At 47.5% G+C, this 27,529-nt stretch overlaps 1 protein-coding gene across 1 annotated transcript in view; it reads left to right on the top strand.

The window, feature by feature from the left end:
• Nucleotides 1–17,216: 17,216 nt before the first annotated feature.
• Nucleotides 17,217–27,529, top strand: part of TUBGCP3 (tubulin gamma complex associated protein 3) — a 134,264-nt gene continuing 123,951 nt past the window's right edge. Inside the window, exon 1 of the mRNA XM_040336227.1 lies at nt 17,217–17,436. Coding sequence (XP_040192161.1) covers nt 17,361–17,436 — 76 coding nt within the window. The 5' untranslated portion in view covers nt 17,217–17,360. The remainder of the gene's footprint in view (nt 17,437–27,529) is intronic.

The raw sequence follows: 27,529 nt of genomic DNA, 5'->3' as shown, positions 1-27,529 counted from the left end.
CAGAAAGTTCAGAGTGACACTTTGGCTGCCAGGCCTATCATAGGGGTCTGTCTGGGGGCACTTTACCCACTCCAAGCAGAGTGGCGACGAGTTACAGAAGTTGATACTATACAGAGCAGTACTGACTGCTCCATTGATATCCAGGCCTGATACCGCAAGGTTCTCTTTTTTTTTTGAATCAAAAAGCAAGTTTATTGTATACAGATAGGAATACAATCATATAATTGTACACAGACAGATCAACATTGTTTGCAGTTTACAGGGAAGAATCAGGATATAATCCTATATCCAACATATCCATAAACAGTACAGTCATGAAAAAATGTTATACTTTACAGTACTGCATGTCATATGTAGCATCACCCTGGGAAACGTAATCTGACTGTGTGCAGATGCATCCGACTGCAATCTCAGGAGGTAAAAGAAGTAAAACAAACTAAAGTTGGAAGGAAAGGGAGGAGGGTAAATAAAAGAGAAGGAGGAAAAGAAAAGAGAAGAAGAGGAAAAGAAAAAGAAAGAAAAAGAAAGAAAAAGAAAGAAAGAAAGAAAGAGAAAGAAAGCTGTGGACCTCTATCATATTCCCCGTGCCATTTTAGGTTCTCCAATACATGATGTAGCATGTTCCTCTCTCTCTCACCATCACATTCCCATTCACTAGAGCAAGCTACTCTATCCCTGTAGCAATCTGTCTCTCACCAACTGCAAGGGACCCAGTCCCGGTACATCCAGCCATGGCTGCCACATAGAGTAAAACTTTTTTAAGGCACCCCGGTGTTGATATGTTAGTTTCTCACGTATTAAAATACTGTTAACCTGTTTCACCCATTGTGCACCCGTTGGTACCCTGGGGGTGATCCATAGTTTAGCAATCTCCTTGCGGGCAAGATAAAGCAGTCGTAGCACTGCAGTATGGCCATTTGGTGACAGGTCAGGTAGTTCCAAGGCACCAAGGAGGCAGACCATTGGGTCAGTAAGAACTGGTATCTGAAACACCTGAGCTGTAGTATCCAGAACAAATTTCCAATACCGAAATAGTTTGGGGCACTTCCACATCATGTGCAGCAGATCTCCATTTTGTGCAGTGCATTTTGGGCACAAGGGGGTGTCTCTAAAGCCCCACTTGTGTAGCCTAGCCGGGGTCCTGTACACCCTGTGTAGTAGATATAAGTGGGACAGTCTCTGGGAAGCAGAGACTGAGACTAAGGGGGCAGATGTCAGACATAACTCCCAGGTTTCCCCATCTATAGGTCCCAAGTCACGCTCCCACCCACGTCTACAAGGAAGTTTACTGGCATCATGTGTATGTTGAAGTAGCCTTGCATAGACCCGTGAAATCATGCCATTTCTATCTTCCGTGGAGAGCACATCTCTCATCAACGGGTGTGTTGTCACAACTAACGGGGAGAGTCTACTCTCGCACTGTACTGCGTGTCTCAACTGTAAATATTGATAGAATTGAGTGTTATGTAAGCCAAAGTCCTCTTTCATGGCAGCAAAAGTTTTAAAGACAGTACCAGAGAACAACTGGGTGACGTAATGTATCCCAAGCATTTCCCATGAGCCGAAGCCCTTCAGAATAAAGAGTTCCCCCAGGTATTTATTTCTCCAAATTGGAGTGAACTGGCAGATTGATTTAAGTTTAAAAATACTTCTCACATATTTCCATAATTTGTTCAATAGGCCTATTGTGGGAAGAGTATCAGGGAACTGGGTAAGACCAGCCTCCAGATACACCAGAGCCGGGAGAGCCGAATCCACTGGGACCATCAATGACCTAATCGGGTCAGAGCTATCTACCACTCCCCAGTTACCAAGATGTTGGAGTTGCGAGGCTATAAAATAGAATCTAGAGTGTGGGACTGCTAGACCCCCCTGGTCTTTTGTGAGCTGCAGTGAGTGTAGGCTAATACGAGGTGATTTACCCCCCCAAATTAATTCCCTAAACTGAGAGTCTATCCGAGTAAACCATCTATGAGTGATCCAGATTGGGGAATTGTGAAAGATGTATAGGAGCTGAGGCGCCCATACCATCTTAATGAGGTTGACCCTACCAGTCACAGATAGTGGTAACTTCCTCCAGGCTGAACATTTTAGGCGGAGTTTCTGTAGCAATGGGGACAGATTTTTGTCTAGGTAGTTAAGCGGGAATGGCGTGACTTGTATGCCCAAATATCGAAATTCATCCACCACAGCAATGTCCCTTGCGCACTCAGGCAATGGACCCGGCAGGGGATCTAAGGGCATAAGAACAGATTTGTTCCAATTTATAGTGAAACCCGAGAGCAGACCGAAGCCAGCAATCAGGTTCATGACATTTTGTAAAGAGCTGTCTGTGTCTCCCAGGTATATCAGAGTGTCATCAGCGTAAAGGGAAACCACATCTTTCCTAGGCCCTCTCTGAAACCCCACTATGTCCTGCATGTGCCTGATATGTATGTCCAATGGTTCGAGAGCCAGGGCAAACAGCAGGGGCGACAAAGGGCACCCCTGCCGAGTGCCCCTAGCGAGATGAAAGGGTTCTGATACTTCTCCATTGACGCGCATTCTCGCCGTCGGGGAGCTATACAGGAGCTGAACCCATTTCAAAAATGTGGGCCCCACCCCAAACCGAGTCAGGACCTCCCAAAGATAGGGCCATTCTACGCTGTCGAACGCCTTGGCGGCGTCCAACGATAGAACCGCCCTGTTACCCACATTATCTGGGGGGATTTGTAAGTTCAGGAAGAGTCTGCGCAGATTCTGTGAGGTAGACCTCGTTGGAATAAACCCAGACTGATCCCTGTGAATCACCTTCTGTATACATTTCGCCAACCTGCTAGCCAGAGCCCTGGCCAACAGCTTGACATCACATGTCAGAAGCGAAATTGGCCTATAGGAGTCCGGTGACAAGGGTTCCTTACCGGGCTTCAGCAGAACCACCACAAGGGCTTCATTCATGGATGGGGGGAGGAAACCTGTGTCAAGTGCATGGTTATAGACCTTGAGTAGAGCAGGGAGGAGTTGGGTAGCATATCTTTTGTATACCTCAGATGGTAACCCGTCCGCCCCTGGAGCTCGGCCGTTTTTCGAGTGTGCCAGTGCTTCTAGTAATTCCTCCTCAGTCAGAGGGGCATTAAGTAGAGCAACATCTGAGGCAGACAAAGACGGAATGGGGTATTTGTCCAGGAACGAGTGGATTTCGTCCTGAGTGGGGTTAACTTTGGAGGAATAGACATCCTGAAAAAAAAGTTTAAAGGCCTCTATAACTTCTTTAGTTGAGTGGCAAGGGGTCCCGGCGTGATTCGTGATCGACGCAATGTAAGATGATGACTGTTGTGATCTAGCGAGTAATGCTAACATATGGCCTGTGTTTTCACCCTCTTCAAAGTGACTCTGTTGTAGGAAAAAACGTTTATTTTCAGCTAACTGCATGGACAGGTCTTTAAGTAAGGTTTGAGTCGCTAACCACGATCTTCTATTATCGTCTGTGGGGTCTGCAATATATTTGGCTTCAGAGGATCGCACCTCCTCCAACACTGACATTTCCCATTGCTTTGTAGACGTTTTAACCTTGGAGATTTCCCTAATAAATTGGCCTCTTAGGAAGGCTTTGGTCGTATCCCATACCACGTCTAATGCTGCAGTGTTCAAGTTTCGTTCAAGAAAATTTGTGAGGAGTTCCGGGATAGGGTCCGGATCTGGGATAAGTGATAGCCAAAAGGGGTTGAGCTTCCAGAGGGTGTTACCCCTGCGGGCCCCACACCTGATGTCCATCGAAAGTGGGGAATGGTCCGATACCTGTCTGGGGTGATATTGGGAAGACTCCAACATTGGTAAAAGCAGATCATTCCCCAAACCTAGGTCAATTCTGGATAGACATCCAATAGAGGCAGACTGGCAGGAGTAGACTTTGGCCTCTGGATTATAGACCCTCCAAACATCTGTGAGACCCATTTCCGCCAGTAAACGGGCAAACGGAGTAGGCCCACTCCCTCCCTGCCCCCCCACCCCTCCCTGCGCAGCCATCCTATCCCTAGCAGTATCTAGACAATTATTAAAATCCCCGATCACTAATACAGGTATACCCGTAAAGCGGGCCATGAAATCAGTCAATATCTTCAATATGCTAGATGAAAAAGGAGGGGGAATATAAATTCCAGCCAAAATGCATTTAGTACCGTGTATACAACATAAGATAAAAATATACCTTCCATCCGGATCAATTTGCGTTTTCAGGGCGGTGAACTGTGTGCCCTGCTTGACCAGGATACTCACCCCCCTCGAGTACACTGAGAAGGTGGAATGAAATTGGTGGCTAAATTGCCTTACCGCAAATTGGGGCGTGGAGGTCGGGGGGAGGTGAGTCTCCTGCAGACAAATAATATCAGCAGCTATCCGCCTGATCGTGCGAAGCACGGCCAGGCGTTTAACCGGGTTGTTTAATCCCCTTACATTCCAGGACATAAATCTAGTCAGTGCAGCCATTGTAGTATAGGAACAGGTAAAACATGTATGGGAATGATAGTACTACAGTGCTGAGTAGCAGGACAGTAGTGCAGACCGGCAAGGAGAACATGGACCCGGACAGTGCATGCGATACGTGCGACAGTGGTAGCAGGAATAAGGCAGAGGACATCATATAATAGGTACTTGAGGTAGTCACAAGAGAGAGGACAAATTCAGGGCGTGATCGGAACATGACGGGTAGAGATGGTCCCACAGCAAGGGTGTCCAGTAGGTGGAAAGATAGTAGAAGGAAGAACAAAGTCATATAACCATAGGCCAACATGGCCAAACTTATGTGCCCGTAGGCGAGGTGGGGCCTAAGCCAGATCCACATGGGGGCAACAGTGGAAGTGCACCAAAGAGTTCAAACTTCTCAACAGCTAAAACGAATAGCCCAATTAGTGGAGTGTGGATTAAGCATCAACAGCTTCTCCGCCTTGGAATAGGAGCAAACAGGTATTTATCAGTGGCAATTGAATCGGTGTATTACCCATCCTGTTGAGCGCGGCGTTGGATACGACCATCACGGAGTGAGCGTTCCTCTCTGTCTAGCCATTGTGCGGCTGAAGACGGAAGGTCAAAGAAGTGAACGGAGCCCAGCGCTTCTACCCTTAGTTTGGAGGGATATAGCATAGCATACTTTATGTCCAGAGCCCTGAGACGGCGTTTAATGTCTATAAACTTAGCACGTTGCTTTTGTAACTCAGCAGAGAAGTCAGGGAAACAGGAGATTTTTGCATTATCTATCTTCATGGCTTCAGGTTTGAGCCTGGCATTGCGTAGTATAGCATCCCTATCTTTATAATGGAGCAGTTTGAACAGAAAGGGTCTTGGCGGGGCCCCCGGTGGCAGAGGCCGGGAAGGCACTCTATGTGCTCTCTCCACTGAGAATAATGGAGTGAAAGCCTCTTTGCCAAAAGCAGTCACCAGCCAATTTTCAATAAACTCGACAGGGTTCTTTCCTTCAGCTCTTTCAGGCAAACCCACCAGCCTCACGTTATTCCTTCTCATTCTGTTCTCTAATTCCTCTAAACGGGATGAATGCTGAGTAAGGAGATGGTTGTTGTATGAGAGATCCCTTTGCATGGGGGCCATGTCATCCTCTATGGAGCTTATTCTGCCTTCTACAGCAGAGGTTCTTTCCCTCAATTTTTGTGCATCTTGCCTCAGAAATGTTATCTCAGCCTTAACCCCTTTGATGTCAGCAGTCAGGGCAGTTAGGGATGTATTGCATGTGTTAATAGCTGCAAAAATGTCTCTGAGTGAGGGCTCACCATCAGAAGCAGGACTGGGGAGAGACTGCGGCCTAGTGGGGTTGCCATTAGGTGTACTCACGTCACTCCATGTGAATTCCGGGCCTCCGCCATCCTCCAGGGGGACAGTATCGTCCGCATCGGATGAACCCCCGGACCTCTCGTTCTGCCTCTCTGGGTAAGCGCCGGGATCTGTAGCCAGTACTCTGGAAAAGAGCCTCTCCGCTCCATCCCTGTGCTTTTCTCTGGCTGTGCGGGGGGCCTGCGCGCCATCTTGGATCGCCATGCTGTCTGCGGTCCGGGCCGTAGTTTGCTTCCTATTCGCCGACATCCTCCTCGGATCTAGGAACGGAGGGCACCGGGGTGATCAGGGCTCTGTTCTGCAGCGATCGGGCTCCAAAACCAGGCAGGACGGGTGATGGTAAGGATGGATGTCAGGAGATTCGGCGGAGCGAGCTGAAAGTGCGTCCGGTTACATCAGCTGCCTGGCCACGCCCCCCGCAAGGTTCTCTTTCTTTCCGTCATCAACCTTGACCTTCCCAATTTATTTTGATGTTGGCCGTGTTTGTCCTGGACAATAAAGCATTGAAAACTCTTTATGGGATGTCTGGACCTTCGCTCACTACTGCTGTTCTCACAACTACACCCCTAGACACCGCCAGGGTAACTTAGTAGGCCGATCCCAAATCAACCAGCGGCTCCTACGGGGGTGAACGCTACACACGGAAGGGGGCAGAATCTACCAACTGAAAAGGCAGCAGTTGAAGTGCTAGCAATTTAGCTAAGCTAGCATTCAACCGCTGTGCATGTGGATGGCTGGGAGAGTACTTTTTTAGGCCCTGCAGCAGCTGGGGCAGGGAAATTTGTCTGGTACCATCTGCCATCGGTGTACCGATAGTAGATTGCCCACATGTACTACTAGGTTGTGACACACCTAATTTTACACCTTCAGTCCTATCAGTGCAGGCTTCAGAGAGGACTGAGGGTCTAGTGGGGTTGGAGATCCCAGCTGATGAGGGGCAAGGGGAGGTCCGCTTTGTTCTTTGGTGTGGGTCTTTCAGGTATGCTTGTCAATGAACTGCATGGCAGGTCAACATATGTCTGGTCAAGCATGTGGTGCCCAAGCGGGTGATGTTTTGGCCACGCGAGATACGCTTGAGACATATGTTGCAAATAGCAACGGTGCGATCTGATGCACATGTCTCAAAAAAGGCCCACACCAAAGAGATTTTGCATTAACGTTGAGACACAGCAGCGCCCTGCACAGGCGTAGCTCTGCGATGTAATGCAGTTGGTGTGCTGCTTTTAAGCTGGACCCTGGAGGGCATTCTGCCTCTTTGGGGATGTTCCTGTGCCTCTTCCTCCTCCTCTTCCTCCTCCTCTCTCCTATCAGGCACCCACGTAGAGTCAGTGACCTCATCATCCCCTCCCTCCTCATCACTGTCGAAAACCTGGCAGTATGCTGCAGCTGGGGGAACATGACTGCCAGATTGCTGTCCCTCTGGGGCACCCCCTCTCTCTGGGCTCACATTACTGCCTTCCTCTATCTGTGTTCCATCATCGGAGCCTTCAAAACGCTGCGCATCTTCATGCAGCATGTATCCAACACTGTGTTGAAACAGTTCGGGGGACTCCTCAGGAGAACATGGTGGGACTAGGGAAGGAGTGAGTGATGCCATTGTGCAGAGGGAAGAGGATGCCTTGGCAGCTGGTTTGCCAGACAAAGTAAGCTCAGCCTGGGTGAGAGAGGATGAGGAGGATGAGGACGGCTTGGTCATCAACTCTACCAATTTATCTGCATGTTGAGGCTCAACACGGCCAGCTCCCGAAAAGAAGGACGAGCGTGTCCAACGGCCACGTGCTGAAGAGGATGCACCGTGTCCACCACCAGCACTGTTGCCTCTAGATGCAGAGCCTGCTTGCCCTCGTGACTCTCTGCCTCTCTTTGTTGTCCTTCCAGACATTATAATGCCCTGCAGAGGACAAAGTCAGTACACACACCTCGTAGCTTTAGGTGCAAACTGCAGAGGACACGTGCAGTACACACCAAGTGGGTTTAGGTGCAAAGTAATTAGCACACTTTCACTATACACCAAGTGGGTTTAGGTGCAAAGTAATGAGCACACTTGCAGTATACAACAAATGGGTTTAGGTGCAAAGTAATGAACACACTTGCACTATAAACCAAATGGGTTTAGGTGCAAAGTAATTAGCACACTTGCACTATAAACCAAGTGGGTATAGGTGGAAAGTAATTAGCACACTTGCACTATAAACCAAGTGGGTTTAGGTGGAAAGTAATTAGCACACTTGCACTATACACAAAGTGGGTTTAGGTGCAAAGTAATTAGCACACTTGCACTATACACAAAGTGGGTTTAGGTGCAAAGTAATTAGCACACTTGCACTATAAACCAAATGGGTTTAGGTGCAAAGTAATTAGCACACTTGCACTGTAAACCAAGTGGGTTTAGGTGGAAAGTAATTAGCACACTTGCACTATACACAAAGTGTGTTTAGGTGCAAAGTAATGAGCACACTTGCACTATGCACCAAGTGAGTTTAGTTGCAAAGTAATGAGCAGCACACTAGCACTATGCACCAAGTGGGTTTTGTTGCAAATGAATGAGCAGCCCTCTTGCACTATGCACCAAGTGGGTTTAGTTGCAAAGTAATGAGCAGCACACTAGCACTATGCACCAAGTGGGTTTATTTGCAAAGTAATGAGCAGCACACTAGCACTATGCACCAAGTGGGTTTAGGTGCAAAGTAATGAGCAGCACACTTGCACTATGCACCAAGTGGGTTTAGTTGCAAAGTAATGAGCAGCACACTAGCACTATGCACCAAGTGGGTTTATTTGCAAAGTAATGAGCAGCACATTAGCACTATGCACCAAGTGGGTTTAGTTGCAAAGTAATAAGCAGCACACTTGCACTATGCACCAAGTGGGTTTAGTTGCAAAGTAATGAGCAGCACACTAGCACTATGCACCAAGTGGGTTTAGTTGCAAAGTAATGAGCAGCACACTAGCACTATGCACCAAGTGGGTTTAGGTGCAAAGTAATGGGTTTAGTTGCACTGAGCACACGGGCAATACAACACGTGAGAACACTGCAGCTAGCACAATCAACTGCCTGACAGATTAGGAACAACCAATCTAACTAAACTATACAGTGTATAAATACTATGGCCCAGATTCACGTAGGAGATATGACGGCGTATCTCCAGATACGCCGTCGTATCTCTGAGTCTGAGGCGTTGTATCTTGGCGCCTGATTCGTCTGAGGCGTTGTATCTTGGCGCCTGACCGTCCACCGGAAGTGCCGCTGTTTGGCGTTTTATTCGTTTTTTCAATGTAAGCACATTTTTACCTTTATTAAATTTTAAAGTGCTTGCATACTTCACCATGAGAGCTTTTTATTTCTACATTTGCTCCTGATACACCTTGTGGCTATCCTGTGGAGTCGACTTCGCTGCGCCTGGACCTATACTGGTATTGGATACAGAGAACGCCCCTCGATTCTATCTCAGCACTGGGAAGATTCCGTGCAACACGTGTTACCCACTGTTTGGATTCTGTTCCAGTTTTGGGAGGATTTCGTTGACACGCATGACCTAGTGTCTGGAGGTAAGCGCACTGCGAGCCCAGGCTAAGCAAAGAGTTATCAAGATTGTCCACATTGATGCCCGAAGTGCAGAAGTTTTGTTTATCACTGGCACACTAGATTGATTTATCCAAACTTTGATTTATATATTTGGACTTTTATTTTTGGATTTATTATCAGTTTTAGGGTTATTTCACTAATTTTGAATTCACTGCATATCTTTATTGATTGTTATCAGTCCCCTATGGACTGTCTTTATATTCACTTTTAGATTTTCAGTTTGCGCTCATCATTCTTTATTCAAAGAATCAGATACGCCAGAATTTGTATGAGATACGACCAGCGTAAGTCTCCTACGCCGTCGTATCTTAACTGCATATTTACGCTGGCCGCTAGGGGCGTGTACGCTGATTTACGCCTAGAAATATGTAAATCAGCTAGATACGCCAATTCACGAACGTACGCCCGGCCGTCGCATTACAGATACGCCGTTTACGTTAGGCTTTTTCTGGCGTAAAGTTACCCCTGCTATATGAGGCGCATCCAATGTTAAGTATGGACGTCGGGCCAGCGTCGATTTTTCCGTCGATTACGTTGTTTGAGTAAGTCGTTCGCGAATAGGGCTGTGCGTCATTCGCGTTGAAAGCATTGGCTTTTTGCGGGTTAATTTGGAGCATGCGCACTGGGATACTTTCACGGACGGCGCATACGCTGTTCGTAAAAAGCGTCATTTACGTGGGGTCACAATACATTGACATAAAACACGCCCACATGTTCCATATTTGAATTACGCAGGCCTATTTACGCTACGCCGCCGCAACTTTGCTTTGAGAATACTGCACTTGCCTGTCAAAGTTGCGGAGGCGTAGCGTAAATAGGATACGTTACGCCCGCTCGCAAATACGCTCTCCCTACGAGAATCTGGCCCTATATGTACAACTCCTGGGATGTATATATATCCTCTACACACTGTGGGCCAGATTCTCGTAGGGAGCGTGTATTTGCGAGTGGGCGTAACATATCCTATTTACGCTACGCCTCCGCAACTTTGACAGGCAAGTGCAGTATTCTCAAAGCAAAGTTGCAGCGGCGTATCGTAAATAGGCCGGCGTAAGCCCGCCTAATTCAAATATGGAACATGTGGGCGTGTTTTATGCTAATGTATTGTGACCCCACGTAAATGACGCTTTTTACGAACGGCGCATGCGCCGTCCGTGAAAGTATCCCAGTGGACCATGGCTGCAGCTACAATTTTATGTCCATTGATGAGAGAGGGTGAAGAGAGACGCTGCTCTCAGGCGCAGCGCTGGATTGAGATTAGGCTCAGGTAAGTATTTAGGGGGGTTGGGGGAATCCTATACACAGAAGGTTTGTTTGTCTTAATGCAGAAAATGCAATAAAAACTTCACGTTAACATTATTGCTATCACAAAGGGGCTAAAAAGCCCTATTTTTGACAGCTTTGGACAGATGACAGGTCTATTTAATACTATTTAATACAATGCCCCTGTGGGCTCCAATACGTAGGAAGGACCAAGAGGGCACTACGGGTTAGATTAAATGAGCATATTGCAAACAAAGGGCTTTGATAAGCACTCTGTATCCAGACATTATGATTTAGTGAATAGGAGGGATCCCTCTGGCACTTTATTCATAGGTATTGACAAATACAGGCCCCATTGGAGGGGCAGTTCTCTTGTTAGAGAAATTTCAAAACAAGAAATGTCATGGGTGTACCGACTGAAAACTTATCTGACCTATGGGCTTAATGTGGATACAGACATCAATGCCTTCATTAACAATTCGTAGAGTCTGCAATGATGCCCGTGGTATCAAGTAGTCCTAATTTGGTTGATGGAATTCTGGAGGGGTTTTATTGGGGTCACCCCAATTTGGATCCTATGTGGGCCGTACGGTTGCTTTTTGAAGTTTTTTGCTCTGTTTTGTGTTTTTTCAATGACAAGCCTACAATATGAAAATTGAGGTTTGCCATTTGGGCTTGATATAGTCTAGAATGCTTTCTTTAGAGAGTTTAACAGTACATTTTGGAAAAATAACAAACTGTTAAGTACTCTTAAAGCGGAAGTAAACCCATCTAGTTGATAGTTTAAAAAAACAGTTAACATTCCCGGCATGCTGGAAATGCTAGATGTCACATTTGCTTGTGCTCTCAAACAAACTGTCAAACCATCCAATGGCTGGTTTCATAACTGATCACATGTGCAGCATCGTGGCAGTTGCAGATTAAACAGAGGCCAAGATGGCAGCTTCCTTGGTTGAAAACAATAGGAGGGTTTACTTCCACTTTAATTTAAATTTTATAATATTATTTAATTTTGATTTACTAAATTTTATTATCAAATAACTTTTACATACTTACTCTTTATAAGAGGCCATTCCATCTACCCTTGGGAGTCAGGTCCTATTGAACCTGACGCTCGGGAGTGACTTCTTGTATTACCATTTACTGTATTCTATAGATATGGTTAACGATTATTATGCATTGAGATTGTTTTGATTGTTTTATTTATGTAGCGCCCCTTTACTTTCAGAAAGGACGCTATGTTAAATTTAGTGGGGAATGAGAGAGTTATCTCATTCTGGAATTTGTTAAATTTGGCTGTTGCCAAATCTGGATTGTTCTGTGGGTCAGTCTGCGTTCCAGGGATGCGGTTTCATCTCTGGGCGGCAGGTGGCGCCAGAGAGGTCCAGGTGGAGCCGCTTCTTCTCAGCAGCCAATTGGAGGTGTTTTCCCTCGCGGGGCATGCTGGGAGGGGTATTTCTGTGGCGGAGGCCATTGTTCTGGGTTCTTCGTGGGTTCCTGGTTCCGGGTGCGGCACCCACCTTTAGGGTGTGCGCACATCACGGGCCCCATCACTATGGCCTACCTGGCCTGGGGTCGCGTGCTACGCAGATTTCCTGACTTTGGGCCCTCTTGGCCTGGAGCAACTGATGCTACCAAGGGGCCCCAGTGACTTACTGGGTCCCCACTTCTTTTGAGAAGATCCCAGGCTGTATGCTGTTCGGTGGGGGATTGGCTTGAGGAGAACCCAGAGGCAGGTTATCCAAAAGGGCTTGAACGAACCATCGGGGATCTGGTGACCGGACATTGACAGGTACACTCACGCTGTCAACTGGTGACTCTGACGTGATTTACTGGGAGGATTCGCTCTGCTGTTTAACTTAAATCTTGCACTAGGCCTGTGGCAGAGGTCTCAACAATTAATCAGAGCCAAGTCTGGGGCAGAGACTTGTTCCTCCCAGCAACCTTAAGTCACACTCTGGCTGCCAGGCTTGTGGCAGAGGTCTGTCCGGGGGCACTTCACCCACTCCAACTAGAGTGGCGACGTACTGACGCAACTACAGAAGGCAGGACTGCTTTCTTTATCCAAGGCTTGATACTGCAAAGTTACTCTATTCTCATCAACCTATCCTGTCTACCTCAAGTTGATGTGTTGGTCGTGTTGGACCAAGAAGTAAAGCATTCAGAAAACTTCATCTACAGATTGGACATTCGATTACTGCTCTACTCACTACCTTCACCCCTAGACACTACATAGAGGTAACTTCATACGCCGATCCCAAATCAATCAGCGGCTCCTGAGGGGGTAGCGCTACATTTAAAATGCCTTTCTGGCACCAGATGTTATTCGCTATTGGCGCATGATATTTGGATGCGGATTGGAGTCTTCTGTTCCGAGTGTTCACACATCTTGATTTGTCGGACTCACGACCGCCCCCATAATACGTCACATATGTTTGATTGGGAGACGAGTCGTGTCCAGTCGGCGCTCCCAAACGAGGCTTGGAGGCCTCGAGAGGGGATGCGCACGTGCATCCCTTCAAAACGAGGCTTGGTTGCAATTTGTTCCGAGTGTTCGCACGTCTGGATGTGTCGGGCTCACGACCGTTCTCACAATACGTCACATATGTTTGATTGGGAGACGAGTCGTGTCCAGTTGGCGCTCCCAAACGAGGCTTGGAAGCAGCGAGAGGGGATGCGCGTGTGCGTCCCTTCGAAACGAGGCTTGGTTTTAATTGTTGTTGCTATTTGAGGGGATGACGCGGTACACCGCCCGTGCCCCGAGACGACGTGACCTATCACGAAGCGCGTCGGGCGGAACGAGCGGCTTGCTGAAGTCATCACCCTCATCTGCTCGTTTTCCACACGGACGGGTTTTCCTGTTTGCGTCCGGCCGGCGCAACAGGTTTAAAGGGTTTGTAAAGGAATTTTTTTTTTTATCTTAATAGCTTCCTTTACCTTAATGCAGTGCTGTTTTCATGTCCTCATTGTTCGTTTTTGCTCTCAAGTTGCTGTAATTCTTCTCTGATCTCCACACTTCCTGGTTGTCTGTTTCCTGATAACCACAGTGCTGGGAGCTTTCTTTCTGTGGTCACTAACTTCAAGGAGGTGTGATTACTGTGTGCCTAAAATCCCTCAGCACCAATCAGTTTAGTTTTCCAAACCATCACTGCCCTGAATTGGCTCTGTACCGCAGAGAGGCAGGAAACAACATGCAAAAACGAAACTAGAAACTACAGGTACATTATATGATTGATAATTATCTATTTTTAATCGTTTTTAAAAGGAATCAGTTAATTATTATGGCCCGGATTCACAAAGCACTTGCGCCGCGTAGGTGCAAATATGCGCCGTCGTATCTATGCGCCGGGCTCACAAACTAAGATACGCCTAAAAACAGGCTTCATCCGACCGACGTAACTTGCCTACGCCGGCGTAGAGTGGGCGCATATTTACGCTGGACTTATTTGGCGCTCCCATTGATCTTCTATTCACATATGCAAATGAGGGAGATACGCCGATTCAAGAACGTACGTGCGCCCGACGCAGTGCGCGTAAAGTCATACGTCCGGCGTAAAGTTTTGCCCCATAAAGGAGGTGTAACTCAGCAGCATCCATGCAAAGGGCTGCACCAGGGAACACAAGCCGACGTATTTTACGTAGTTTACGTAGGACGTGAATATGACTAGGCGTAGGTTACGTTCACGCCGTAGGCAGTGATCCGACGTATATTAGGGAGTAGTTTTGACGTGATTCTGAGCATGCGCACTGGGATGCGTCCACGGGACGGTGCATGCGCCGTTCGTTATACGTATCTGTCTGGCGCTCGGCCCATCATTTGCATGGGGTCACGATTCATTTGCATGGCTCACGCCCACTTCCACCTACGCCGGCTTACGCCTAGGAAACCCAGCGCAGTTTTGGCAGCACTGGCTTTGTGAATTCAGTGCTTGCCTCTCTGCGCTGCGTCGGCGTAGCGTACAGGAGATACGCTACGGTGGCATAAATGTGCGCCGCTGTCTCTGAATCCAGGCCTATGTCTCTATACCCTGTAAACAGTCATTTCAGCATAATTTTTTATTTTTATTTACAACTCTTTTAAGGCTGGTCTTACACTTATTAAATGTGAGTTTTTTTACTGTTTGTTAATTCTAATAAAAGTCATAGTTTGCTGATTCCAGGACGAAAGCGCGGCTGACATCTTGGAATATCACTGGGTGTTTATTCATGCTGCAGTTACATGGACTTTTATTCTTTTTGTTCATCCTATTGTTTTGTATGCACTTTGTATTGTCACTTCACTGATGATAGTAGCATAGCCCATTGCAGGGTTTATGTTTTTATGTTTTTTTTTCACCATTGATCTTGTTTTCAATCTATTTATAATTGTTTATGCACATTGGTCACTTTAATATATCGGTGGGGCTGCACATCACAGAGATCTGCCCCTTAACAAGTAGGATTAGGGCCCCCCATGCATGTTATTTAAAATAATTGAGCAGTTAAAATGTTTCACTTTAAGCATTTAAAAAATCATTGCTGCTGGCCAAATGAAATGTTAATGTTATTCAGTGGTATATGTAGTGCACCCTTCCTCAGTGTTACTTTTTGAACCCCCGACCCCCCCCCCCCCCAGCCTAGAAAACTGAACTTTTTAATTTGACTCAATGGGGTTCAACAGGTTTCAGGTTCAGTATCTAAAAATCTTTGAAGTTTGCGGAACCCTTTTAGAACTTAACCCAGGGTGGTTCAGCTCATCAATAGCACACGCTAGTCAATGGAAGGTGGAATACAGGACAGGCCTCTCTCACAAGCCTGGCAGCCAGAATAACACTCGACCTTGGGGTTAAGTCTCTGCCACAGACCCTCCCAACGGTTGCAGAAAATAGTGGTCTGAAGTCCCCTTGACTGGACTTGACACCTGGATCTCCTTCAGGTAGTTTAGGTTTTGGGTACCGACCGATAGGCGGCCAACATCCAGCCTCTCAGTGTCTGGTTCCCCTGGTCCCCGGGGGATGGTCAGGCCCCTATTTGAACACCAGCCTCTCTTGGCACTCCTCAGGCAGACTCACCACCGAACAGCTTCCTCCAACAGGACGGACAGCCCAGGACCTCTATAGGTGGGATCCCAGTCGATTACTGAGTCACGAGCGGCAGATCAATTGCTCCGGGCCAACGTGGTCCCGAAGTCAGGATCTCTGCGTTGCATGCGCACCCCGGCCCGAAAGGCCATTTGCCGGGGGGCTGTGGAGTGGCTACCCTTAGACCCCTTTCACACTGAAGCGTTTTTACAGCGTTTTAGCGTTAAAAATAGCGCTCATAAAACGCTCTCCATGAATCTCAATGGACCCTTTCACACTGAGTCCTGCAAGCAGCATCTTTGGAGCAGCTTTTGGGCGCTGAAAAAAAACGCTCCAAAAACGCCCCTCTCCATTGAAATGAATTGAAAGCGCTGTAAAAACGCCTTGCCCTTTCACACTGAGGCGTTGCACTGGCGGGGCGTTGAGAAAAGTCCTGCAAGCAGCATCTTTGAGGCAGCTTTTGGGCGCTGAAAAAAACGCTCCAAAAACGCCCCTCTCCATTGAAATGAATTGAAAGCGCTGTAAAAACGCCTTACCCTTTCACACTGAGGCACTGCAAAAATGTCTTAGCGGTGCTTTACCAGCACATTGGGATTGCAGATGAGGCTTTGCTCGAATAAGGCTCGAAAAACGCTTGAATAACGCTCGAAAAATGTTTGAATAGCGCTCGGATAACGCTTGATAAAAAGTCCCAGTGTGAAAGGGGCCTAAAGGTGGGCGCCACACGAGGAGAAGACCCAGGAAAATGGAATCTGCCCCATAAATACCCCTCCCCAGCATACACAGCGAGGAAGCCTCCTCCTGATAGGCTGCTGGGAAAAAGTAGTCCTTGACTCCACTGCTGCCACCTGCCGACCTGGGGTGGAACTGCACCCCAGGAACAACAGCATGAGCCCACAGCACAGCTAAGCTGGGACAGAAGCTCCAAATTTGAACTAATTAACCATGGTCAGAGTTACTTAACTCTCTGACCCCCTCTAAGTTTCAATAGCACCGGTTCTGAAAAGTAACCAGGCGCTACACATGCATGCGTGTTTGTTCTCTGGGGTGCACACCCTAATGTAATAGACTGCACACATCCCCTGTCTCCCCCCTGCAGTGCTACCAGCTTCCCTCCACTCCTCTCCCGCCCGCTGCTGTGGTAGATGATTCAGGATGGATGAATGAACACAGTGAGTGATTTGCACCAATTAATCCTGTGTTTATTCCCACTGGATAGACGGAAGTCCCCTGTGCTGAAATATTGTGATTAAAGAGCACAAAGAGCCTAAAAAAAGCTGCTATTAGTAAATAATAATGATACATTAGCTGTTATTACTAAAATCTGTCTGTTAAATAGGTAAACAGTAAATAATAGCTGATGTCAGGCTTTCTAGTGTAAATAAGTTGTCAGGCAGCTGAAGAGGAAAGACAACTGGCAGCTACACTGATCGGGGGACCCCAGACTGGGAACACACACCCACAATGCAGCGCAGCCTCCTCCGCTGTCACAACAACAGAGCGGGGCATTGTGGGAAGTGACAGGAGCTTTCGGCGGGTTGTTAAAATGGCGCCGCTGTAGTGACGGTTAACGGCTGGGGTTGATGCAGGAGACTGTCTAGGGGCTTCGCTGTTCACCGTGTTCTTCCGGAATGGCGACACCGGATCAGAAGTCCCCGAATGTCTTGCTGCAGAACCTGTGCTGTCGTATACTTGGCAAGGGGGAAGGTAATGCGGGCCGCACCGATTCATTCTCTCCATGCTGCTCTGTTATCTGTGTGCATGCCGGGTGATACCAGTCCTGATAGCAGGGCTCGGGCTTTAGGGTGTCACTTCATCCGTGCACTGGACTGTGTGATGACCGGGAGATTAAAGTGCTTTACAGCCACTACTGCATTATGTAAAGTGTTTGGGATATGCATCTATCCAGGGATGTTTTGTAAGGTTTGGGATCTGGATGTATCCAGGGATGTTCCATAAGGTTTGGGATCTGGATCTATCCAGGGACGTCCCGTAAGGTTTGGGATCTGGATCTATCCAGGGACGTCCCGTAAGGTTTGGGATCTGGATCTATCCAGGGACGTCCCGTAAGGTTTGGGATCTGGATCTATCCAGGGACGTTCCGTAAGGTTTGGGAACTGGATCTATCCAGGGACGTTCCGTAAGGTTTGGGATCTGGATCTATCCAGGGACGTCCCGTAAGGTTTGGGATCTGGATCTATCCAGGGATGTTCCGTAAGGTCTGGGATCTGGATCTATCCAGGGACGTCCCGTGAGATATGGGGTCTGGATCTATCCAGGGACGTCCCGTAAGGTCTGGGATCTGGATCTATCCAGGGACGTCCCGTAAGGTTTGGGATCTGGATCTATCCAGGGATGTTCTGTAAGGTTTGGGGTCTGGATCTATCCAGGGACGTCCCGTAAGGTCGGGGGTCTGGATCTATCCAGGGACGTCCCGTAAGGTCGGGGGTCTGGATCTATCCAGGGACGTCCCGTAAGGTCGGGGGTCTGGATCTATCCAGGGACGTCCCGTAAGGTCGGGGGTCTGGATCTATCCAGGGACGTCCCGTAAGGTCGGGGGTCTGGATCTATCCAGGGACGTCCCGTAAGGTCGGGGGTCTGGATCTATCCAGGGACGTCCCGTAAGGTCGGGGGTCTGGATCTATCCAGGGACGTCCCGTAAGGTCGGGGGTCTGGATCTATCCAGGGACGTCCCGTAAGGTCGGGGGTCTGGATCTATCCAGGGACGTCCCGTAAGGTCGGGGGTCTGGATCTATCCAGGGACGTCCCGTAAGGTTTGGGATCTGGATCTATCCAGGGACGTCCCGTAAGGTCTGGGATCTGGATCTATCCAGGGACGTCCCGTAAGGTTTGGGATCTGGATCTATCCAGGGACGTCCCGTAAGGTCTGGGATCTGGATCTATCCAGGGACGTCCCGTAAGGTTTGGGATCTGGATCTATCCAGGGACGTCCCGTAAGGTCTGGGATCTGGATCTATCCAGGGACGTCCCGTAAGGTCTGGGATCTGGATCTATCCAGGGACGTCCCGTAAGGTCTGGGATCTGGATCTATCCAGGGACGTCCCGTAAGGTCTGGGATCTGGATCTATCCAGGGACGTCCCGTAAGGTCTGGGATCTGGATCTATCCAGGGACGTCCCGTAAGGTCTGGGATCTGGATCTATCCAGGGACGTCCCGTAAGGTCTGGGATCTGGATCTATCCAGGGACGTCCCGTAAGGTTTGGGATCTGGATCTATCCAGGGACGTCCCGTAAGGTTTGGGATCTGGATCTATCCAGGGACGTCCCGTAAGGTCTGGGGTCTGGTTCTATCCAGTGACGTTCCGTAAGGTTTGGGGTCTGGATCTATCCAGGGACGTCCCGTAAGGTTTGGGATCTGGATCTATCCAGGGACGTCCCGTAAGGTCTGGGATCTGGTTCTATCCAGTGATGTTCCGTAAGGTTTGGGATCTGGATCTATCCAGGGACGTCCCGTAAGGTCTGGGATCTGGATCTATCCAGGGACGTCCCGTAAGGTCTGGGGTCTGGTTCTATCCAGTGACGTTCCGTAAGGTTTGGGGTCTGGATCTATCCAGGGACGTCCCGTAAGGTTTGGGATCTGGATCTATCCAGGGACGTCCCGTAAGGTCTGGGATCTGGTTCTATCCAGTGATGTTCCGTAAGGTTTGGGATCTGGATCTATCCAGGGACGTCCCGTAAGGTCTGGATCTATCCAGGGACGTCCCGTAAGGTCTGGGATCTGGATATATCCAGGGATGTCCCGTAAGGTCTGGGATCTGGATACAATGGGGAAAATAATTATTTGATACCCTGCAGATTTTGTAAGTTTGCCTACTTAGAAATAAAGGGTCTATCGTTTTTATCTTGGGTGTATTTTTAATGATAGAAATCCAGAAAAAAAACACACAATACAAATGTTATAAATTGAGTTGCAGTTCGGTGAGTAAAATAAGTATTTGATCCCAAAACATGACTTAGTACTTGGTGGAGAAACCCTTGTTGGCAAGCGCAGAGGTAAGAAGTTTCTTGTAGTTGGTGGCCAGGTTTGCGCACATCGCAGGAGGGATTTTGGTCCACTCTTCTTTACAGATCTTCTCTAAATCCTTAAAGCGGAGGTTCACCCTTAGAGGGCACTTTTCCCCCTTAGATTCCTGCTCGTTTTTACTAGGGGAATCGGCTATTTATTTTAAAATATGTGCAGTACTTACCCGTTTACGAGATGCATCCTCTCCGTCGCTTCCGGGTATGGGCTTCGGGAATGGGCGTTCCTTCTTGATTGACAGGCTTCCGAGAGGCTTCCGACGGTCGCATCCATCGCGTCACGATTTTCCGAAAGAAGCCGAACGTCGGTGCGCAGGCGCAGTATAGAGCCGCACCGACGTTCGGCTTCTTTCGGCTACGAGTGACGCGATGGATGCGACCGTCGGAAGCCTCTCGGAAGGCTGTCAATCAAGAAGGAACGCCCGCTCCCGAAGACCCATACCCGGAAGCGACGGAAGAAGATGCAGCTCGAAAACGGGTAAGTACTGCTCATATTTTAATACAAATAGCCGATTCCCCTAGACCGAACGAGCAGGAAGCTAAGGGGAGAAATTTTATTTTTTTACAAATGGGTGAACTCCCGCTTTAAAGAGGGGGTTCATCCTATAAACATATTTTTTTTTCTAGCATTAAATTAAGCATAGTAGCGCGAGATACAGTATGCCTTTATTTATTTTTTTTGGCCCGTACTCACTGTGCAATCCTATAGTGAAGATTCAGACTCCCCGCGGGGAAGGGGCGTTCCTATCCAGAGGGAAGATGATTGACGGCTGGCTCTGGCGCGTCACGCTTCTCCGGAAATAGCCGAAATAGGACTTGGCTCTTCACGGCGCCTGCACCTAGTCTGTGCGCAGGCGCCGTATAGCGCCGTGAAGAGCCGAGACCTACTCAGGCTATCTTCGGGGAGCGTGACGTGCCATAGCCGGCCGCCAATCATCTTCCCTCTGGATAGGAACGCCCGCGGGGAGTCTGAATCTTCACTATAGGATTAAACAGTGAGTACGGGGCAAAAAAAATAAATAAAGGCATACTGTAGCTCGCGCTACTATGCCTAATTTAATGCTAGAATGTTGTTATGGAGGGTGAACCACCGCTTTAAGATTTCTTGGCTGTCGCTTGGCAACTCGAAGTTTCAGCTCCCTCCACAAATTTTCTATAGGATTAAGGTCTGGAGACTGGCTAGGCCATCCAATGACCTTAAAGTGGATGTAAACCCGATTCATGAAATTTGAGCTGGTCACATAAATCTGCAGTGCTTTGTTATCTCTCTTCAAAGTACTGTGTCCCGTAGCTTTCTCCTGCTCCATTTTTCTGTTATCAGCCTGATAACTCATGAAAAGTTCTCCCTCGCATATGATAAAAGCAGCCTGAGTTTTGTGTTAGGGAGGATGCTATATAAGTACATTAGCAGAGTGCTGAACTATTCAACAAACAGAACTGAACCAGGGTCCAGGTGTAAACAGGGATGTACTGTATTGCTCAGGGTCCAGGTGTAAATGTAGATGTCCTGTATTGCTCGAGGTCCAGGTGTAAAGGGGGATGTCCTGTATTGCTCGAGGTCCAGGTGTAAACGGGGATGTACTGTATTGCTCGAGGTCCAGGTGTAAACAGGGATGTCCTGTATTGCTCGAGGTCCAGGTGTAAACAGGGATGTCCTGTATTGCTCGAGGTCCAGGTGTAAACGGGGATGTCCTGTATTGCTCGAGGTCCAGGTGTAAAGGGGGATGTCCTGTATTGCTCGAGGTCCAGGTGTAAACGGGGATGTACTGTATTGCTCGAGGTCCAGGTGTAAACGGGGATGTCCTGTATTGCTCGAGGTCCAGGTGTAAACGGGGATGTCCTGTATTGCTCGAGGTCCAGGTGTAAACGGGGATGTCCTGTATTGCTCGAGGTCCAGGTGTAAACGGGGATGTCCTGTATTGCTCGAGGTCCAGGTAGGGTTGCCAACTCATCCCTTTAAAACAGAACACATATTAATTACACAGGTTCTGTGGCTGATTAAAGCGGTGTTTCACCCTGCAGAACAACTTTTTTGCATAAAATTCGGCATAGTAGCGCGAGCTACCGTATGCCTGTCTTAATTTTTTTATCGCCGTACTCACTGTTATATCGTACATAGAACATTTCGACTGCCCGCGGGGAATGGGCGTTTCTTTCAAGAGGGAGGGTGATTGACGGCCGGCTCTGGCACGTCATGCTCCCCGAAGACAGCCGGAGTAGGTCTCGGCTCTTCACGGCGCCTGCGCACAGACTATGCGCAGGCGCCGTGAAGAGCCAAGCCTATTTCGGCTATTTCCAGGGAAGCGTGACGCGCCAGAGCCGGCCGTCAATCACCTTCCGTCTGGATTGGAACGCCCATTCCCTGTGGGCAGTCGGAATCTTCTATGTACGATATAACAGTGAGTACGGGGATAAAAAAATTAAGACAGGCATACGATAGCTCGCGCTACTATGCCGAATTTTATGCTAGAAGAAAAAAAATATATATATATTTTTTTTATAGGGTGAACCCCCGCTTTAAGGAGGTAATTAAACTCACTTGGTGCCTTATTTGCATTAAATTAGCCTCAGAACCTGTGTAATTCATATGTGTTCTGTTTTAAAGGGATGAGGTGGCAACTCTAGGTCCAGGTGTAAACGGGGATGTCCTGTATTGCTCGAGGCCCAGGTGTAAACGGGGATGTCCTGTATTGCTCGAGGCCCAGGTGTAAACGGGGATGTCCTGTATTGCTCAGGGTCCAGGTGTAAACGTGGATGTCCTGTATTGCTCAGGGTACAGGTGTAAACGTGGATGTCGTGTGTTGCTCGAGGCCCAGGTGTAAACGTGGATGTCGTGTGTTGCTCGAGGCCCAGGTGTAAACGTGGATGTCGTGTGTTGCTCGAGGCCCAGGTGTAAACGGGGATGTCGTGTGTTGCTCGAGGCCCAGGTGTAAACGGGGATGTCCTGTATTGCTCAGGGTCCAGGTGTAAACGGGGATGTCCTGTATTGCTCAGGGTCCAGGTGTAAACGTGGATGTCCTGTATTGCTCAGGGTCCAGGTGTAAACGGGGATGTCCTGTATTGCTCAGGGTCCAGGTGTAAACGGGGATGTCCTGTATTGCTCAGGGTCCAGGTGTAAACGGGGATGTCCTGTATTGCTCAGGGTCCAGGTGTAAACGGGGATGTCCTGTATTGCTCAGGGTCCAGGTGTAAACGGGGATGTCCTGTATTGCTCAGGGTCCAGGTGTAAACGTGGATGTCCTGTATTGCTCAGGGTACAGGTGTAAACGTGGATGTCGTGTGTTGCTCGAGGCCCAGGTGTAAACGTGGATGTCGTGTGTTGCTCGAGGCCCAGGTGTAAACGTGGATGTCGTGTGTTGCTCGAGGCCCAGGTGTAAACGGGGATGTCGTGTGTTGCTCGAGGCCCAGGTGTAAACGGGGATGTCCTGTATTGCTCAGGGTCCAGGTGTAAACGGGGATGTCCTGTATTGCTCAGGGTCCAGGTGTAAACGGGGATGTCCTGTATTGCTCAGGGTCCAGGTGTAAACGGGGATGTCCTGTATTGCTCAGGGTCCAGGTGTAAACGGGGATGTCCTGTATTGCTCAGGGTCCAGGTGTAAACGGGGATGTCCTGTATTGCTCAGGGTCCAGGTGTAAACGGGGATGTCCTGTATTGCTCGAGGTCCAGGTGTAAACGTGGATGTTCTGTATTGCTCAGGGTCCAGGTGTAGTCAGGGTTGCCTTGTAATGATTAGGATCCTGGTGTAGCCAGGGATGTCTTATAGTGTTCAGGTGTAGCCTTTAGTGCACCGAAATAAAAATTCTGGACTGAAACCAAAAATTCAGGATGCACTTGGCCGAAAACTTAAATGGACAGTGTTTAATTTTTTTACATTTAAATATAATTAATGTGGCTGATGATTTTGCATTGACGTCAGTGGGATGCTGGATTTATTCATTTATCAAACGCAAATTTTCAGGGAAAAATACACTAAAATGTGTTTTAATGTGGACAGGCACAATATAATGCACAATTTTTTAGTAAAATCTAAAAAAGGGGAGCTACATCAAATAAATAAATACCAAACGTGCCAAGACTGAAAAATGAGCGTGGCTGTGAAATAGCAACACACTACAGGACCTACATTATTTTATAGGTGACACTGGACACCAATGCTTATGGTAGAAAAAACGTTCATATAAAGTGTTTTTTGTACAAGCATTCAGGAGCATTTTATCTTTACAAGTTATCATTTTGGTGCCCTCAATGTATTGCTCTGATGTTTGTGGCGATTAGCCGCGATACCTCACATTTGTGGTGCAATCAGTGACTACATCATGTGCTCTTTTCAATTAACTTTATTGCCTTTACAAGGGGGCCAATAAGTCCCCTAGTAATAGCATTGGGCAAGCCCGCATGTCTTTAGACCAACGTAATTATAATATATTTTCTGTATAATTGTGATTTTTATTATACTGTAATCTAATAGTAGACTTGGTTTACTGTTTTTTTTTTTCATCCATAAGAGAACTATTGCTAAAATACTGTATTCAGAAGCCTATATCTTTACTGATCGTATTAACCACTTACTGACCGCGCCATAGCCGAATGATGGCTACAGCGTGTCTTGCTAACTCTGGGAGGGCGTACATTGACGTCCTCCTAGAATCGCACTCCCATGCACCTCCTGGGGCGCATACACAGGAGTATCTGTGACCTGACGCATTACGGTAATTGGCCGCTGACACGGCCATCAAATGACAGAGCGATCACTTCTAAACAAACCGGTGTCATGTCCGGTTCCTCTCTCCCCTCTCTGTACCAATCCATACAGTGTGAGCAGAGAGGGGAGGGAACGTTTGCAGCAGCGCTGTGGGCTGGATGTGTAGTGCCCACAGCGCTGCTCTGTGACAACTGCAGCCTCTGCCATCCCTCCACCATACTCTGCCATCCCTCCACCATACTCTGCCATCCTGCCGTCCCTCCACCATACTCTGCCATTTTGCCGTCCCTCCACCATACTCTGCCGTCCCTCCACCATACTCTGCCGTCCCTCCACCATACTCTGCCATCCTGCCGTCCCTCCACCATTCTCTGCCGTCCCTCCACCATACTCTGCCATTTTGCCGTCCCTCCACCATTCTCTGCCGTCCCTCCACCATTCTCTGCCGTCCCTCCACCATTCTCTGCCGTCCCTCCACCATACTCTGCCATCCTGCCGTCCCTCCACCACACTGCCATCACTGGTGAAATAACCTGTTAATATGACAATTTTGTGAAGAAAAAAACAACTTCTTCTTTTGCAAAGAATTGTGGGAAAAAACTACAACTTCAAAAAACTCACCATGCCTCTTATTAAATACATTGGAATGTCTACTTTCCAAAAATGGGTCATTTGGGGGGTATTTGTACTTTTCTGGCATGTTAGGGTCTCAAGAAATGAGAGAGGCCGTCAGTACTTCAGGTGTGATACATTTTCAGAGATTGGCACAATAGCTTGTGGACTCTATAACTTTCATAAAGACCAAATAATATGCACCAATTTGTACTTATTTTTACCAAGGATATGTAGCAGTATAAATTTTGGCCAAAATTCATTAAGAAAAATTACTAATTTGCTAAATTTTATAACAGAAACAAATATATATATATTTTTTTTTATACTGATTTTTTGGTCTTTTTTTTTTTCTTTTATAGCGCAAAAAAATAAAATACCACCAAAAGAAAGCTCTATTTGTGGTAAAAAAAAGGACACAAATTTCATATGGGTACAGTGTTGCATGACTGAGTATTTGTCATTCAAAATGTAAGACACCGAAAGCTGAAAATTGGTCTGGTTTGAGTTCTGGAGGTTTAAGTGCCAAATAGTTAAAGTAGAACTGAAGGCAAAACTTTTTTTAGGATAGAGTAAGGGAGGGTAATCAACCCTGTCAAGTTTTTTTTTGCCATCTGTGTCCCATTGGGGTCATATCCCTTAACTTCCTGTCCCATAGCCACAACTAGAAGTGAAAGGAATTCACTTCAAAGTGAGGGAATTCATGGTTGTCACCAGGACTTTTGTCCCTATTGGAAGATTCCACGTAATTACTATTCTGTGGACAATCCAAAACCTGTTTTTTTATTTATTTATTTTCTTAAAGGGGTTGTAAGCCCTCCTGTTGTTTTTTTTTTTTTTTTTAACATCTGACAATTACCAGCCCCCCGTTTTACTTACCTGGGCCCTGGAATGTCCCACGGTGAGGACGTGCTGCATCTTTGCCTGGGGGTTCTCGGCTCTTGATTGGATAGATTGATAGCAGCGCAGCCATTGGCTCCCGCTGCTTTCAATCAAATCCAATGATGCGGGCACTGGGGGTGGGGCAGAGTTTTGCATTTTTGTCCGCTAGCGGGGGTTAAAAAGAGCCCACTAGCGGACGAATAAAGGGTTCAAAGCAACGATGCTGAGGCAATTTGCAGGCGCTTCAGCGGTGCTGCCCATTGATTTCAATAGGCAGGGGCGTTGTAGGAGCGGTGTATACAACGTTCCTAAAGCACTCTAAAGATGCTGCTTGTAGGACTGTTTTTAACCCCTTAACGCCCGCCGCACGACTATTTACGTCCACAAAATGCCACGGACAGGCAGAAGGACGTATATATACGTCCCTGCCTTCTAGCGGGTGGGGGGTCCGATCGGGACCCCCTCCGCGGCGGGCGGATTCCCTCGGGGAGCGATGCGGGACGACGGCGAGGCTATTCGTTTATAGTCGCTCCGTCGCGATCGCTCCCCGGAGCTGAAGAACGGGGAGAGCCGTATGTAAACACGGCTTCCCCGTGCTTCACTGTGGCGGCGTATTGATCGAGTGATCCTTTTTATAAGGGAGACTCGATCGATGACGTCAGTCCTACAGCCACACCCACCTACAGTTGTAAACACACACTAGGTGAACCCTAACTCCTACAGCGCCCCCTGTGGTTAACTCCCAAACTGCAACTGTCATTTTCACAATAAACAATGCAATTTAAATGCATTTTTTGCTGTGAAAATGACAATGGTCCCAAAAATGTGTCAAAATTGTCCGAAGTGTCCGCCATAATGTCGCAGCCACGAAAAAAATCGCTGATCACCGCCAATAGTAGTAAAAAAAAAAAAAATTAATAAAAATGCAATAAAACTATCCCCTATTTTGTAAACGCTATAAATTTTGCGCAAACCAATCGATAAACGCTTATTGCGATTTTTTTTTTTTTTTTTACCAAAAATAGGTAGAAGAATACGTATCGGCCTAAACTGAGGAAAATTTTTTTTTTTTTATATATGTTTTTGGGGGATATTTATTATAGCAAAAAGTAAAAAATATTGCATTTTTTTCAAAATTGTCGCTCTATTTTTGTTTAAAGCGCAAAAAATAAAAACCACAGAGGTGATCAAATACCAAAAGAAAGCTCTATTTGTGGGGGAAAAAAGGACGCCAATTTTGTTTGGGAGCCACGTCGCACGACCGCGCAATTGTCTGTTAAAGCGACGCAGTGCCGAATCGCAAAACCTGGACTGGGCATTTAGCTGCAAAATGGTCCGGGGCTTAAGTGGTTAACGTCCTGCCAGCGCAGTGCCCCAGTGTGAAAGCACTCAGTCTTTCACACTGAGAATGCAGATGAGGTATTTTACAGGCACTATTTTTAGCACTAAAGCGCCTGAAAACCCCCCTACAGTATGATAGGGGTCTAAGTGTTAATGGAGGCTAAAGACCTTGTTAATTATTTAAACAATGTATTACATTTATTTGTCTTGACTGTTGTATTA

This window comes from Rana temporaria, chromosome 2 (assembly GCF_905171775.1).
Source record: "Rana temporaria chromosome 2, aRanTem1.1, whole genome shotgun sequence".
NCBI lineage: Eukaryota > Metazoa > Chordata > Amphibia > Anura > Ranidae > Rana > Rana temporaria.
This window is presented reverse-complemented; position numbering and strand designations above follow the sequence as displayed.